We start from the raw sequence: 18,372 nt of genomic DNA, 5'->3' as shown, positions 1-18,372 counted from the left end.
AAAAAGAGTGGGGAAATATAAATAATCATTCAAAAAGTACCTTCATTTTGGTTTCATGGCAAATGAACAATGTCTTTGCAACACTGCCTAATAGGTTTTTAAGCTGAGATGATCATTCCATCATTCCATTCTAAAGAGTTGAGAAACAGAGAAATCATTCCCACCTTTTTTCCAAGCTGAGTTACATGTGACAGTAACGCATTTCTATCAGTAACTAATCATGTCTACGCATTTCTTCAAAAACTCTTCAGTACTATGTCTGAACATAGTGGAATTCATAGAGTAATAGACAACAGCAGTCACTGCCTATGGATCAGAGTCAAGATCTGAGCTATTCTTACTGTTTTGAAAATAGCTCATTCTTCTGCTTTATTCCTGTTAAAACATTATCAACTTTCTAAAGATGTAATACCATTATCTTTTAGTAGCTGTACATTGTTCTCAAGATTTCCAAATCCTTTTCAAGCACAATATTATTGTAGTAAGTATGGAGAACAATTTAATAATTAATCTCCATCTGATTTAAATTACTACTAATACTTAGAGTTGATGGAGTATGAATATGTTCAAAGATGTTCTTATCTTGAGATTAGATGAAATTTCTATTTATGATCATTTTTTTTCTGAGAGACCCTTCCATCACTGCTGGCTGTGATGTAGAGATAGGACAGTAGAATGAACTGAAGTTTCACAGATAACTACTGTAAAAGATCCTTCTGAAAAGAACTATGGATTATTATTCTTAGCAGTATCACCTCACTTTGAATACAAGAAAAAGTAATGTTGCAGCATTTGCTTTGAGTTGGCTGCAAGGGCCAGTTGCAAGATCTACGATTTTGTCTTTGTCTCTGAGTGAAATCTTGATATTAATGGTTTTCCTAGACTAAACCTACACAATAAATTGTAATTTGTTGTCTCTGGAACTCAAATTTATTTCTTCCCTTCATGAAGTGAAGGTCTGTTCCATTTTATGCTGCGATTTCAAATATGATAGGTTGAGAGGCAGGTACACCTGGCTACACACCCAGGACGACATACCCACTTGAGAGGGCAGAAGAGTGCTTGGGGTGTGAAGAAGTACACTCTCGTCTGAATCTTTTTCAACTTATTATTTCTAACTTGTTCTACTGAACCTGGAACAGCCACTTCAGGGCAGGCAAAGTGCCATTTTAAGAGTGCAGTATGTGCAGAGACCGCCAAGAGACTGCATATGAAAATCAAAGTTGCTCGGTGACAGCATTCCAAGCCAGGAATGTCAAAGCAGCTGTGAGGGCTGATCTACCCTGCCTATTTTTAATTAGATATGTCATTGGCCCTAAATTAATTTCAGAAATAAAAGCTACTTCTGCAGATATATGAAGGAAGATTCTATGATTCCACTGGTTGGTATAATACAACAGCAGTGTACTGCTGGAGATTTTCTGGTCTTCTGGTGCATTCCACAGGGACCAATGACATTGCAAAGCTGTAGGCAGGTGAACTATCATGCAACAGCACATGCTCTCAAGGAGGTGCTAACAAGGAAGCTACTGCTTACATTTTCTTGTTGAATCTAGATTTATACAGTATACGCAAATGATTATGTCCCACCATGCTCCTGTTGAGATCAGCAGACACTGTTCCACTTGCTTCTGCAGAAATCAGACTGGTTTAGCTTTGATATGGGCCAGGACAAAAAAATCCTGTCTTATAAATTTAGATTAGAGTCTACTTCTGCAACTTTCAGATTAGGAGACCTTAGTCTCCATTACAAAAACTCTGACTAACAGGATTTAGCCCTTCTATGCAGTTAAAGTCCTCAGGGTTACAACCACTTGATTCCTAACTCAAAAGAGGTAGATGTGAATGCTCACATACTGCTTTATATTACTGTCATGGCAACAAAATCCTTCTAACTGCAATGTCGTTGTTATTCATGCAGCGAAGGACACAGAAGACGTTCACTGCCTCCACCTTCAAAGGTTAATACCACAAAAAGCTCTGTTCCAAAACATCAGAATATCCATTATTGTAATACCTATTTCAGCACCCTTGCAACGCAATTGTCTTCGCACAGACTGACTATAAAAGGCTATATGCCTTTTTTAATGCCCTATATTGTTCTGTCTTGTTAAAGAGAAGTGAAACCAATCTACTATCCACGTTTACCTATTTTAATGGAATACATTTCAATATAAAAAGAAGGCTTGAGATCTCAAGATTTGTGAAATAATTCCAGATACAAAGGAAAAAAAGTATTTGTAAACAGATATCAGTTTGGCATAATACTCTTCACTGCTATGTGAACTGATTTTACATGGTAACACAAAAAACAAAGTACCAAATAGAACACAGTTTTAAACATCTTTTAATTGATGCATTTCTACAGTGCTACAGTGTTAACAATCTCTAAAACAAATATCTGAATCTCTAGCTCAACAAATCTTATAATCTTTGCAAATAAATAAGTTACTAAAAGTATCATAAAGTGTTTTCCTGTCTGTGTAAACTGCTAACTATAACATATTTCAGGAAAAACAACAATAATGAGCAGCTGCAGTGCATTTACACTTTTAAGAATCTTTAAGTACAATTCCATACATGGTACATTTAGATAAATATTTCTGTACTTACACTTTTACAAAGCCATCAATTGAAAGGACATAAAATACATTCAAGACTGATCAGAGCAGCAAGAACAAAAAGACAATGTTTCAGCTGATACATGAGAAAGTAATATGCATTTTCATTTTAGAACTCTAAAACCACTAGCAGCCGTAGACTTGATCTTGACAGCAAGTTCCTATAAGACAGCTAGAGTTATCCAACATTCAAGTTCTCTACACTCTGTCTTGATACAGACTTAAATTCACTTTTTAGACTTATTCACTTCTGTGACCTAAGAATTTACTGGATAAGTCTTCCGTATCTGGCAGTAAGGATGAATTAAGACCTGTAAAACTTTCTGTCTTACTGACGGCATAAAAGCTCCTCCATCAGTGGCTTACAATACCAGACACTGAATCAAAAGTACTGTACACCATTAAGGTGTGCTATTGTGAAAGCAAGTTTAAGGAACTATTCTTGGCAGATGCTAACCAAAGTTTAGTACTGAAGTTAACTTGAGCAAGGAAACACAAGAGCTTTGCAGAAACGTAAGGTATTTGTTTCTAAAATAGTCATTACAACATAGATTAAAACACTGTAATGGGCTACAGTTAATCATCTATAAAAATGTATGTTCACTGTGAATTGTAAACTGCTCATAAGTAATACATCATCCCAAACACACGCATCTTGAAATTAAATTTAATTTTCATCTTTTAATTTTAATCTCTATCTTTTGATTCAAAAACATTTAATCAATCCTTTATAAGGAACTGCAGACAGATTGCCTGCATAGAAATTTAGATTTATGAAGCCCCCCTGTCTTGTGCAGAATACTTACTTGTATACTTGTATTAATTTTCCTTCCTTTTTTCTCTAACACGGATTAAGCAAAGGCTTGATTCACAAAAACTGCTAATAAAGCAGCTACTTTAAACCACAGTTTATTGTAATGGCTCTAATTTATTCTCATTTTAATCTATTTAATAATCAAGGAAAAATCCAAATATCCACTAAGGTAAGCTGGTATGAAGAGTGCAAGTACCACAGTCAGATCAGTAGCTAGACCTAGATTTAAAATGCATATATTTATTTCTGGATAAGAAAAGATAGTTCCTTCTGCTCACAGAAAAGGTCTCCATTCCTTGTTAATTCCTTCTCAACTAGGCAATCTGCCTGTTACCATGAACCTGGCTGAGTGTTATGTTATGAATAGAAGCATACTGCACAATTTATCCAAGATTGTTGATTTTGAGCCACGTTATTGACAGCAGTGTGATACAGCTGTACTGGAATACCAGTAATTCAAAAAAATACGTGGTTATAGATGCAGATATAAACAGCTGAGTGAAGCACAAAACCTTTCTGTAACACACCCTTTGTGCACAGAGATCCTCTCAGCTGATCCCATTAGTTTCTTATGCAGAAGGCATGAGAGCACGTTTAGCTGCCTCTCTTCTCAATTTCTGCATAGACAGAAGTGAGAGAAATGACGCATATTAACCGCTGTTCACAACAGCCTCACTGATCCCCTTGGCAGCTAATGTGCAGGATGCAATTTCACAACATTATACTCCTTTGTACCAGCCATACCCTGATGTCAGGACTTGGCTTCCAGACGTGCAGGGCAGAGTTGTGAAATGAGGTGATTCACTCGGTCTGTCCTGGAACAGCCTTTCCCAGTGTAGGTTGAAGGGAACTTCAAGAAGTCCAAAAGTTTTCAAACAAACAAGCAAACAAAAAAACATCCTTAAGGACATACTTTGTATTAATCCATTCCAGAAGGCTTATACAGCACAAGTAAGAAAATACCTTTACACAAACATTTTGTTAAAGAATACATCAAAACATTATAGACATCGATGCTTGAATACACACGAATCTTTCATAAACAGGAGGATTTCAATGCTTTAGAAAACAAGGAATATTGCAGAGAGAAATACAAAAAAGGTACATGGCAAAAATAAGCTGGAAAGAGAGCACCATATGAAAATCATACTTAAATTTTTATATCCATTGAACAAGCTAATTAAATGTTTCATAGTATCATACTGAAGTTTAAGTAAGTTACACAGGATAGAATCGTGGCCCATGTAAGTCAATGGTAAGAGGACTGTACTCGGAATTATCACTACACTGGAGGACACATTAAGCAAAAAGTTTACATTGAGGCTTCAGTGCAGACTTCAATCAAAAGAGAAGAGGAAGAAAAGAAGACGATTCATTTTTTTTATTTTGAAGTCCATGACAAGAAAACTAATCTACATGACAATCTCCCTGGTCTATGCAACACTGAATGCAGTAAAAGTAATTTTTAGCTTTATTCAAGAATCATTTAGCAAGACTTGCTGTAGTTGGAAATTACTTTTTAAGTTCCATCATTATGCTGTTGCTTTGTGAAAAAGATTTTAGCAAACAGTGCTGTATTTTTTCATATACAAAAGGATATAAAAATAGATCCTAGATTGCCATATGTAAGAGCCTTAAACCACAACGAAAACAAACGTAATATAGCTCAGGTATTCCTGTTATTACAGAAAGAGCATCTCATCCAATAAAAGATTTCAAAATCACTGACTGAAAGTATCCAACGCATTTTCAGGAAATTGATAGCTATGGTCTTCGGTGAGCTGCCCTGACAGTTAAAAAAGAGACACATAACTTAATCTAATTGCATTTACTCCTATTTCATCACACTCTTCTGCTTGCTGAGAAATATTTCTAAAAAGTGCCACAATATTTGCTCCTCACGGACAAAACACAAGTAAAGTTTATAAAACTGTACTCTAAGAACTTGGGACAAATACAACTGCTAGTCTGAACGTGTAACACAAGTATTTTGCTAATCAGTACTGTAAATGTGGTTTATAATTTAAACTTTAAATACTTAGTTACATATAAAACTGAGAAGTAGTGAGTTAACTTATAGCACCTTTGTTCTAAAAACATAAAGATTATGCCTTTTAAAATTCTAAGGAATACAATTATTGTATCTCAAGTCCACACTATCATTTAAAAGAAATCTAATTTCCACGTAAAGAAGACATATAAGTGTGAAAAATTTAAGGCACAAAATGGAAATTGAGACTTCAGGATATAGTAAATCCTTCCTTTTTCATCAAATTGCCTGATGCATCAGAAAAAACACGCATCTCCAGTTTTCAAAATAAGTTGTACTATTATAGAATCATTGATGCTAAAAATGGAAACTGCCTATTCAAGTATGTAATACAAACTTCTTCCAAAGAAACATTATTTTCCAGTACTGGATTACATGGAACTTAAAATTTTCCAAGAAACTGTATACATGGATAAGCTTTACTGCATTGTTCTGTAACCTAACTGATTTCTTTGGTAGGAGCTTTCTCCTGATATTCTCTGGATATATAATCAGTCCTACTTACACTTTCACACTAACAAAGTCTCTTCCTTTTACTTGTATTTGTCACACAAGTAATTATACATACTTAATGTCTTAATCTTTCTGACTTCCTTCATAATTCAACTAATTTTTTTTCTTACTCTTTTTTTTGTTTTTTTTTTTAAGTATTGACTCTACTCCTCACCCCTGAGCTACTCAAAATATAAAACTACTCTAGAAATGACCTCAGCAGTATCAAGAGTATTCTGATTTCCAGCTGCCTGATGCACTACTTCTGCACGTAACACAGTCTTCTTTTGACATCACTGAAGCAGGAAGCAATATTGTTGCTTGTTCTATTACAGGCATTATTACATTATTACTTTTCAATCTTCTCTCTCTCTCACTAAGTATCCACGTTTCCCCAAATGCATCATGTTTGCTTTGGTTCTCTTATGTAGCGTCCAACTCCTGTCTATATTTAATCCATACGTTGGACTTCTCCCACTCAGGTATCATACAGTGTCATCTGTAACGTTTATTAATATGCTGTAGATCCCTCTTGCATATTACTGAGGATGTTAATTAGCATTACATAATTCCATTATAAACAATTAATGGGGAGGGAGCAATTAAAATTACAAGATGGGATGATTCAAAGCACAGTTTATATTTTAAGGTACTACTTCAAATATATTTTATGCCTCTTAGCTTATTATGGGAAGTAAAAATATCTCACTATAACTACAGTTTCTAAATGCCATACCATCATTTTTCTGCATACATAATTAAATGTAGAATAGGAAGCAGTCCTCTTCTGCATGATTCCTGTTCCAGCCACTGACCATGGAAAGACTGGTCATGGTCACTCCTCAGCATAAGCTTTCAATCAGATAATATTGTATCTACTGTTTGACATTTCTTTTCAATTAGAAATGAAAATACAGAGAGATCCAAACTTGCACTGACAGTCAAGGATTCACCTCCTTTCATAAATCCTTCTGGAATTCTATAGTGTGATCTTGTAATTCAAAGAATGTTGAACAACACTCTAACAGTACTTAGAACTGTAAAGGTATCATTTAAAGTACAACTTAAATAACATTTAAGCCCCCTAGTCTATGAAACACATCATTACCTAATTTACGCTTTGTTTTCCAGAAGACACACTTTCAATACAGCTCATCAACTCTCCTTCTGTTCTTGATGAGGACTACAGGTCATAACAAGCCTTTCACAATAGAAAGCACATTAGCCAACTATTCAATTTGTTAAAGCTATTTGTCAGCCTATTGAAAATAAGAAAACAATATGTTTGAAGAAATAAACAATTAAAAATCAAAGTTAAACCAGAAACGAAAAGGTAATGTGATGATATATTAATAGTATAAATAATACAGTCCATGTTATTTTATACACAGTTGTTTATTCTTGTTCCATGTTTCAAAACTTGGACTCAGAAAAATCACAGGAAGTTTTGTTTTTTTTACCCTTGTTTTTCCATTAAAAGCACCATAATTACATGGCTCGATTCAATCGTCCTTTTCTACAATCACTTCTCCATGAAGCACCTTTCTTCTCTGCCGCAGCATGTGTAAGTAGAGTTGTGGAAATACTTGATCAAAGCATAAAAGAAAGCAAATTAGATGAAAAAAAATAAATCAGCAGATCACATTATGGAAAAATACACTTTTTCAGAATGAAAAACCAAGTAAAAATTATGGCACGATGTGCCACAGCTGGTCAAGGCAAATAATGAGTCATGAATTTTTCAGTAAGTTTGAAACAGTAATTACTCAGAAGTCAGACAAAGCCTTCTGAAGGAATACTGTTTTCATGGATGTTCCCTCAAAATTTTCTTTGTTTGAACCATTTTTTAGCAGTGCCTGAAGTCTTCAAACCTGTTCTCAGGAAAGAATGTTTGAACATAAGTTTTGAGGAGGATCCAAATTTACCCTACTTGTCCAATTATGAAAAGCTCTGTCCTTCTCCTGGCCTTACTGTATTACCTTTCTTCTGATTCATTTGATCAGAAGATTATTTTTAATGCATAGAAAACTGGACTTATTCCTGAAGCATGAAGTTATGCAGACAACTGAAAAACTGTTAGTAAATTATTATAACTTTTGCTTACTCTCATAAATTTCTCTCATTGGCCTCCATGATTTCTTGCAAAAAAAAACCCAAAACAACAACAGAAAAAAAACAAAAAAAAAAACAACAAAAACCACCTTATCCATACAGTCAAAGTCCAGAATTTTTAGTCAGTTTCTTGAAGGAATACATTTTACAGATGCACAACACAGCTCCTTCTAGCTTCAGTTTTCCTGCTCCTCAGTGCTTCTGTCTTATCTCTTCCTTTATTCCTAGCCTCATAGTCCAGAATGACTAAAATATTCTACTTGCCCAGTTTGTTCTAGTTTCATTCTAGCAGTCATTGTGCTGTATCTAAATCAAGTTGCTTTCTCCTTGTCTGCACTGTTTGGCTGACAGAGAAAATAACTGCAGAAATTCAAGACAGATGGTCTCTCTAGACTAGCTTTTGTTAGGCAACTGATCTGTGGTGGCTCCTGGTATCAGGGTTTGAGGAAGATCTGGTTAAACATGGGACTGAAGTACATTCAGAGAAGTGTTTGAGGCAAGGTGTGGATTTCTGTGATAGAGGAATTTTGGAGAATTTTGTTTCATGTTTTTTCAAAGTATGCTCAAATGGTGATTTTCAAAGTTCACACATAAATGGATACTAATAGCAAGAAAAAGAAGGTGAATGTCTGAATCTTGCAAGAAAATCTTTAAGTCATTGCTTCAAAGCAGCAGAGGCACTAGAAATTCTTGGAGACAACTACAGACACTTCTGTATTTTAGAAAAAGTATTTTTACTTGTCCATGACCATAGATTTTTTTTTTTCCACTGAAACTTTTAAGATGTTCTGAAGTAGATAACAGAAAGTAAAATTTTGGTTTAAACAATTAAAGCACAGCAACACTTGGAACAACAGAAAGCAAGCTTTTAGAGTAGAAAGCATCTAGGAAATCTAACTGCAGGCTGCGTTGTCTGCATTGCTGATAATTGATTATTACATTGTTAGTGTTATAAAAGCTAATTACTTAAGCTAATATTAAAGCTAATACTTACATGGTATATAGGAGAACATGACAATAATTAGGAAGTAATAGTAGTCAAAGGAGACATTGTATTTGTTGGGGAGTCTCAATGAATACATCCCTGTTTTCTTGACATATGGTAAAGCAGCATATATAGTCAGCAGTTCACCCGCAACTCCAGCAGGATACAAAATGATAAAAAAGTTGTATCTGCATTTAAAAAAAAAAAGAAAAACACCATGTGAGAAATGCCTCATGAATTTAAAAATTGCAATAGGTTGGAGTATTACTTCACCAAAATCAAGAAGCATATCCTGGAAGGCGCAGAATAACAACTTCAGTTACTTTTGTTTGCAAAGAATGCATTCCCACGTCTTTTTATTTAAAAATAGAGAATATCAGAATTTGGGCATGTCTGTCCTGCACTAAGAAAACCATTCTCCAAATTTGTACTCTCCAATACTGTTGTTTTTTTTTTAAGTATGTATTTTTTTATTTACTGATCTTGCTCCCACCGTCAGAGATATGACTAAGAGCGGAAGTGGATCCCAAATTCAGACAACCTATCCATCCTTGCCACAGCACACGCACGCTGTGTCAGTGCTACGTGTCGTAATTTATTGAAGAAACTGGAAATGGTGAAATATCAGAAGCCCGTTTTACCAATTGCCACACGGGAAATTGAAGTAGTAGTAACAGTAACAGTGGTAGTAGCAACATTAACCATTAATGGAAATTCAAAATGAAAGAAAATGAGAGTGCCAAAAATTTAGCAGATCCATTTCAAAATAGGCAGACTATGTTCAAATAAAGGGCAAACGTACTGATTTTAAAGAAAATGTGGCTTTATTGCCATAGGTCACGTTAGTGTAGACATAATAAAAAATGTCATCAACAGGGTTTCTTTGTCCTTGCGCGCAGTGCATCCCGTAGATTCTAAGCAACAGCTCTGAAGTTCACACAGGGAAGTGTGAATGATGGCAGTGAGGGCCATCATATAGAGTGTGTGAGAAATGTTCAGTCTGCATTACACGACCAAAAGAGAGGAGATCCCAAATGGTAGCAGCTGAACATGAAATCCTCTTAGAAGCCAATGGGCTTAGAGGAGTCACAGGTCAGAGAGCAGGTATGTGAGGTAAAGGCAGGCACTATTGCCATGACTTACACACAGACTGTCTCTGTACAGTGAAAAAAAGCCAACAAAGTAAATATCCCAAGCTAACATTTAGATCATACCCATACCATTGCCATTGCCTGTGGACAGGTAAATGTTTTAAAATTATTTAATAAAAGTTAAAGATTAAAAAAGTTCAGCTCCTTGGGAATACTGAATTTATGCTCTGTTGTGCAGTCTGATTCCCTGTAAATCTTGATAGGATATTTTGAACTCCGTGAAAAGATATACATTTTCAAATATTTTGTTACTGGACTTCACAAAACACCTCTGCTGTGAGAATGGCAGCTCCCAGAACTGCATATTATAAGGAAAAAAAATTCAACCATTCAAGATCCACTGACTTGGTGACAAAAAGCATAACTGTCAATATAGTAATTTCTGAATGCATTTCTCCTTCTGAAGCCTACAAAAACATCATTAATGAAGCCAGACCTGATTCTTTGTAAGTCTGACATTTGTTGCTTAGACATTACCAAACCTACCACCTTCAGTATTAACAAAAACAATCACATCTTTTAAGAATGGACAGAATCATCGGACACATCAAAAAAGTGCATCAGAAGCATCAGAACCGCATTATCTACAAAACACAGGCAAGGAGAAGATGCAAACGAACTCATTAAATGAACATATCACCCAACATATCATGCCAAATGTAGGAAAGGTATTTTCTTTCTAACAGTGGAAGTCTGTCTTGAACTCTATCTACATAGATTGTTACTCTTCCAGTTAAACCTCCTGATAAGCACGCAGTGTCTGTAAATTATCTGGTATAGTGACAGACCTGAATTGTGTTTCCAAATCAAAGTGGTTTTGATGCAGAACAACATTTTACGTGGGCTAAACTGTGTCAATATTTAGTTTCACTACATCGATAAAACATTACAAAGCTCTGATAGAGCACAACTTCTTATAAGGTAATATAATTTATTTAAAATTAGTGACAGCAGCTCCCATTATTTCAAAGATGTTAAGTCTACAAAGACTAATATGTGCTTAATTTTAGGCATAGCAGTTAGAAGGATCTCAAGGAGTCGTACTGGAAGTTAAAAGGTGACTCCAAAGATAAGGAAAAATACGAAAGTAAATTAAAACAGAGTTTAGACCACAAGACACAGAAAGTGAGGAACAAATCACATCCAAAAATATCAACTAATTGTTTTTAACATTTTAAACGGACTTACAATAATCTCAAATACAGAAAGCAACCAGCTTGCACTCTGCTGACACGTAACCAAAGCTCAAACATCTGCTCTCCTGTGTGTTAGCTCAGCATGCGTGGAACTAACATGCACAGAACCACGACAAACTGAAGTGCAAGACATCTCCACCTGGCCCATTTAATGAAGTATGGCAAATGGTTGAGCAGGTTGAATGTGTAGAAGGAATATCGAGTAATCTCTGTCACAGTCCATACGACCAGAAAAAGAATAACGCTCTCCTCATTCTGGATCTGCAGAAGTATAAAGAACCAACACGTTCTTCATCCTTAAGCTTCTTTTCTGAGTAAACTGCAACAGACTTCTGTTTAAGATATATGGAACAGAACTAACACCTTGTAAAGAAAGACAATGTTGGCATAAAAGTGACATGCTGAAACAATTACTACGAGGTGTTCTATATCATATGTATTTGCTAACATACAGACACTTTGCAAACTGAGCAGCCTTTACCCACTGTGCAAATTTAGAAAAACAGAACTAATATTTGAGCTTATTCCTTCTCTTCAGCTGCACTTTCGCTATGCTGTTTCCCCGCTTTATTTGTCTTGACTTGCTTGTTTATTGCTCCTCAAAATAGTAAAATGAAAATACTACGTAATGTATATTCTTTTCATGATCAGCTTTTACCCATTCCACATTTCACTATTACTTGTCTTTAGCTAGATTTTCTCTTACTTTTCTGTAATCTAAACTGCCACAAAATTTTGGATGAAAGGAATTGTTTAGTCTACTAACTGAGCTTAGTAACAAATCAAACTAGGCTGCAAGGAGTTGGAAAAGATGATCGCTCACTCAAGAGTGGTTCGTATATTAGGAGTTTGGGGTAAAATTGTTCAACTCTTCTGTTTAAGGTTTATACTCTGAGTCATTAAACTGCCTCATCAGTAGGTAGCACATTTATCTGCTGCTTCAAAATAGAAATTATTTTTCACTGTAAGTGAAAAAATAAACAGAAGTCCTCAAATTCAAAGAAGGCACGTGGGGAAGAAGCACTACATTCTTAGAAGAATTACATGCAAGTTAATGTGGTTTAAAAGTAATTTTCTTTAAAAGGGTGAATTTTATACAATTCCATGCCTGAAGGTTGAAAAGCTCCAGAGATGTCTTGAAATAAAATAATGTAATTCTGTTAAAATGACAAAAAAAAAAGCTTTTTTTTTAAATAAAATACTACATGGTGACAAAGTTTAATACATCATAAAGATGTAAGTGATCATCATCTCATAAAATTGCACCTTAATGTGTCAGTCAAAGATGCACCTTCAGTAAAAGGATCTCACAAACATCCACAAAATAGAAAGGAGATAAAAGAATATCTCCAAACTCACAAACAAACAGCAACCACAAACAGATAAGCAAAGGAAAAGACAGAAGTAGGTTGTTCATAACCTCATGTGATTACAAGCAAACATTGATAACCCAAACTTGGATTCATGCCACAGCACTGAATCCAACCAGAAGTGCTTTAAATAAGTATGCAGAGAATTCCTATTTGTTGCCCTGCAAATCTCCAGTCGATTAAAGAGGTCAAGGTTTGGCTATTATCACTACCATGCCTCTCACCACCTAGCATGACCCCAAAAGTTCATGCCTACTAAGCAGTAACAGCGTGAAATGCAATCAGCCATACATTTAGATGTAGTCTTCTTGGACACAGTTTGACCTACTGTACTGAAGACTGAGGAGACAAGAGAAATGACAGGATTTGCTAAAGATTACTACTGCACTGCAAATGATAAAAAGCGGCAAAAAGCAGCATTATATTCCAGCATTCTTAAAAACAATCAATATAAAAAAAAAATAGTTAATAATTGATACTTTTTTTCTTAAGAAAAAAATGAAAGTACTGAAAATGCTTAACTTAAACAGAAAACAAAAACAACTCAGAAACGTATATTTTGTGTTTAAAAAAAAAAAAAATAGTAAAGGAAAAAATGGAGTGTAGAGAACTGAAACTAAGGGATTTGACAACCGAGGCAGTAATTACAGCATCTCACTGGCAGACAGGCACGTGCCATCTGCTGGTGAGACAGTTTAATGGCTCAGCTTTTTAAATTTAAAGGAATAGAGGAGCACAAACTCAGAATCTACCCCTGAATTCTTACATACCCTTCACAGAAAGCAAAATGCATATCCTACCTCTAGTTACATGCAGTCTGCTTGTTTCATTCTGCTAACAAATCACTAGATTTATAATAACCACCTACAGCCAGGCAAATAAATCACTGACATTTATTCAGGACTTTAAGTGTGCCTTTGGCACGCTGAAAAATTTGATAGATTTTTAATGAAAACAATGCAGTATGCAGGCTATCAAATACTGATATTACATTACATTACATTAAAACCTTGGGAAGGTTCCTAAAGCAAATTGCAAAATTACATGTATATTCACGTTAATTCAATTTAAGTCATATTTTTATTTAGATATATTCAGAAATTGATAAATCACATTCTTGAAAGACAACATGTGACACGATGGTATGTTTGCAGGTGAACAAAAGCACTGGTCATTGATCGCACTTATCAGACCAGAGCCGGCACGATGCTACAGACACGGCTGTTTAACAGCTAAAACCCAGACCACCCTCCTGGGGAGAAGCACATGAATTCAATCCTGTAACTCCAACTTCTAAACTGAACTCAAGTCTATAAGCATTCTCTGTAATTCGTCTCCCTGGCGAAAAAAGAACTGTATTAATAACTCCTTAGTAAAAACTCAAAACAATTGCTCATGCACATACCTGTTTTATACTATGCGCAATGAACCACACCATGAAGATTCTTGAACTCACTTGGACCCCAGTCACAAGCACAGATGTGTGAACTATTCCTTGAAAAGAGAAACATGTTATCTCTGCTCCACAACTGATGTTTCATTTGGCTCAGGAGAAACTAAAGGAAGAACTCACCAACTGCACAGTGGACTACCTGTAAACAGAAATAAGTTAAAGGTTACTGATTTACAGCGTGTTACTATCTGTACTACAAACACAGGCTTTTACGTACTTACATAAACTCAACCTTAATTTTTACAGTTGTTTTTTTCCTCCAACTAACATTTCACATGTTACACATAAATACACATAAAAGCACCAGTAACCAGTGCTGTGATGAGTTCAGCCTAAACTGTGAATGTGAGATTTATTTTCCTAGTTTTGTATGTTGAATATTTAGGTATTTACAAACTGTTTACTTTTTCAACTGGTAAACTCCCATTATTTTACCCAAATAATAATTTTACAGAACAATGTGGGAGGAGTCATACAAGGCATGCAAAATGCATAGCAATTTTACAACCTTCTGTATTCGTTATGGATTAATTAATTATTATCATTTCACTAATTATAGCTACGAATCTTCAGATTTATTTTCTGGTCAGTGATGCTTAGCAAACAGAGTGCTTTTCATTATTGCCATGGATTCAAGTGGAATTATTATTGTGGAAGTTTAATAGCATAAAAGCCTATGACAGCTGGCCTTGTGATTTTAAATTGCTGTTTGAATGACAGATGTTATGGGCAGATTGAGAAAAAAAGCCAAAATGTAGAAAAGAGCTTTTTGCTGTGCCTGAAAAAGAATCACAACCGCTCAATATACCCAATAGCTTAGTTCTGTAGATGTACCATAAATTGAAACCACAAGTGCACAATTGGCCCAAGTCACGCTGTTTCAAAAATGCTGTGAACAACTCATACAGACCCTGTTGTGAGGAGATACCCAGGACATGCCAATCCAGTCTGGGAATAAGCAGAAGCAAAGAAGTTCCCAGGGAACATCTGATTTAAAACCAATATTACAGTCAAGTTTCAAAAAAAAAAGTGCTCATTTATTTCAACAAATCTCATTGCTCTCACACAACAAAAAAAAAAGGATAAAACATCTTTTAGTACTCATATAATATTTTGATATTAAATTCATGTTAATAATGTATTTGCCTATGATATGCAGAATCCAGAAAAATAAGCTGATGATTGAAATTTACCTCAAGCAAAGCGAATGTCTGGAAAAATTTAAGTATCTTTTGCACGCTTCTGAATAAACCTCTGTGTGTTCCTCTCTGGATATAAAATCGTGCCATGGCAATACCCAATACCAACCACCTACAAAAGAAAGAGAATGGATACCTTTCATATAAAAATTCTAAAGCTTTCCATCTAATATAAATAATTTAGTACTATATTTTCTTACTGAATACCTTTGCGTCTTCACTTGTTGGTGTTCTTAGGAGATTATTAAAAATATCCTTAGACCTAAATATTATGAAATGTTATATTAACATTAAACTTCTTAATCTCTTAACCTGGAAAAGGATAGAGAAGGATTTCTTTACCTTCAGAGAAATTAACTTGAGTTACTTAACCCAAGGGCCCGACAGACTTTTCACTAGCAGCGACTATATATTTTCTACTACTAAATCCTCACACATCTTTACTGTGGATTACTGTTATTTGAACTCAGATTTTGGGTCTCAGGTTTGCACACACAAAAGACTGTCACCTGTGCACACTGTTTTCACATTCTTCATTACCCTTTAGCACCTCAGTTTCAAAACTGACAAGTGACCACCATGCTTCTGTTCTACAACTCAGAGGTGCTGAGAAGTCACCTCAGAAAAGTAGATTCTGATGTGTTGAAAGACCCATGCTCTGTGCTCCTGGCTTCCAGAGATGAGAATATTAAACTAATGCATTTGAAGGTGTTGGCTAATTTTTCCAAATTTTTTTTTAAGGAATCAATACATTACCAACTGATGGATCAACTGATCATCCTTCCAGTGTGAATGCAGTAAGGTATCTCTTAGTCAAAGTGAAATGTGATATAAAATTCAAACTGAGATCTCAAATGAAAATGAATTAAAAACCCCATTTCACAACCACAGTGGTTATGACTCCCACCTCTCATCTCAGATCTAGAGCAACAACCCAAGGTACGCACAATTGCTTCCACATAATTAATCCATGTTTATATAACTAACTTTTTCCAAACAATGTACCATATGTTCTGTTACTAATCCAGAGTTACACCAAACATTCTTACAAACATCACACTAGGGATCCTTGAAACAACAGGTTTAAATCCACAAAGGCTAAGGATAAAATGTCTTTAATTGACTTAAAGGCATAGTGAGAACTACAAGTGATATTTTCAGGGTTGAAAATGAAAATACATAAATTGCAATAACATTAATTTAACTTCTCGTCTGAGGATAGTCAGGAACAGTCATTCAGTTCTCTTATCCCCCATAGAACCATTGCAAGTAAAGCTGTACAGCAACATGAACTGTGGCTAAGGAAGGCCCAACGGAAACAGCAGTGGAGTCTGAGAAATATTCTGAGACAGATTTGGTGAACATATAAATATTCAGGAAAACATTTACATAAGCATTTGGATAAAATTTTAACTCTTTCCCTGCTCTTATACTCTTCCCTATGGATAAGACACTGGCTAAACCTGATAAGCAGATAGCAGGAAAGATGGTTATGTGATCAGACACATTATAGTGTAACAGCATGAGTCCTGCATGGATTGTAACAGCTCTGTGTTCCCCTTGGATGGTACACACTTCAGCATCAGTCCCGTGACAACTGGCACACACAGTGCCTACTACTGCACTGTCCTTTGCTTTGTTCAGTCCAACAGTGCATGATAGCATGTCAAATCTATATACAGCCAGACTTCCCCATACTGTAGGAATGATTCCTTTCCTTCACCCTTCTGCTTTAATCTCATGAATCCAGTCTGCCAGAGCTACAACACTTATGCCCTAAAAAATTACTCAGATTTTACAGCAGATTTTAAGTCTGAATATACTGATTTCAGGTTGTCTCCCACCACAGCCAGATGAGGAATTATTGGAATCTCACTGCCAGTCCTTCACAGCCAGGCTGCCATTTTACAATGAAGTGTGTGACAAGGGGAAAGTGACAGTGAGTTTCTATCCAGCTGGCTGGATGGGTGGTGATAGCAGCAGCTTGAAAAGTCACGTTACATCTCATCTAAGCAGACGCTTTCCTCACTTTCCTCTGTCACAAAAGGTCTGCAGAGAGCAGTCTTGGGCTACACTCAGATGCAAAGACTGAAAATACATTTGTCTTAAATAATTATTGGGAGATTTGGAATCTCTGACAATTATTTCATTTAGCCTTTCACTGGCTTTGATTTTGGAATTCAGGAAAGTAGTAGTGAATATTGTAAATCAGCAGGTGGTGTAAAAGAATTAGTGTAACAAAGATGAAATTTTCAGTTGGGACTTTCAGTAGAGCCAGGTATTGACGTGTCATTTTTATCTCTGAATGCGTCCCTCTAATATTCATTAGAAAGAAAGATAAAATGCAATTCTGCATGAGGTTGGTTGTTAACACACGCTTCTACATCAGACAGGCAGTTACAGTTCTAGAAATACTTTACCATACTGAACTCCTTGGAGAACGGCACCATTCTTGTTTACAGATGGTGCCCCAGTGAAATGTTTCTCTCCTTCAAAATTTTATTTTTCACTTAAACTGTAACCTGTTTGAAAAAATTATAAGAATGTGTTCCTCTCTCTTAATACTCTGCTTTCACACAAACTGCGCAGGTGAGCAAGTCTAAATCCCTGGAGGCGGGGGGGAGGATGAAGGAAGAGAGACAGAATCAGCACCTCACCCCAAAGCTAAGTGTTCAATGATCTTTTACATACGTATAAAAGCCACATGAACTCTGACTCTTGCCATGAAGTGGAAATCAACGGAGGGTTTTTTTGGCACACACGTGACACGCATTAGTTAGTGGAACAAAGTTTCAGAAATGGAAATACCTGCTTCAGGCACTGAGGGTATAAACCCGAACGCTTGCATCATCCTTCACCCAAAACAAAGTCATTCCCCTCAGCACTCCACACGAGCCCACAGGCGCCTGCAGCCCAACCTCACACCGCC

The 18,372-nt window shown here is 35.7% G+C and overlaps 1 protein-coding gene across 2 annotated transcripts; it reads right to left on the bottom strand.

Moving 5' to 3' along the window:
- Window positions 1-2,324: 2,324 nt before the first annotated feature.
- On the bottom strand, window positions 2,325-18,272 carry HACD1 (3-hydroxyacyl-CoA dehydratase 1). Of its 2 annotated transcripts, none has more exons than XM_003207043.4 (7): window positions 18,252-18,272; window positions 15,438-15,555; window positions 14,365-14,383; window positions 14,197-14,279; window positions 11,561-11,682; window positions 9,084-9,262; window positions 2,325-7,562 (listed from the first exon to the last, which is right to left on the bottom strand). In XM_003207043.4, exons 2-7 carry the CDS (start codon window positions 15,531-15,533, stop codon window positions 7,480-7,482), a joined length of 582 nt encoding a protein of 193 aa, XP_003207091.1. In that variant the 5' UTR covers window positions 15,534-15,555; window positions 18,252-18,272; the 3' UTR covers window positions 2,325-7,479. The 2 variants fall into 2 exon arrangements, with proteins under 2 accessions (XP_003207091.1, XP_010710921.1); XM_010712619.3 differs by having other exon boundaries at window positions 14,197-14,285; window positions 18,252-18,271.
- Between the last annotated feature and the right edge of the window lie 100 nt (window positions 18,273-18,372).

The sequence above is a fragment of the Meleagris gallopavo genome, chromosome 6 (genome assembly GCF_000146605.3).
Source record: "Meleagris gallopavo isolate NT-WF06-2002-E0010 breed Aviagen turkey brand Nicholas breeding stock chromosome 6, Turkey_5.1, whole genome shotgun sequence".
Lineage (NCBI taxonomy): Eukaryota > Metazoa > Chordata > Aves > Galliformes > Phasianidae > Meleagris > Meleagris gallopavo.
The sequence above is the reverse complement of the archived record's forward strand: the minus strand, read 5'-3'. Positions and strand labels throughout refer to the sequence as shown.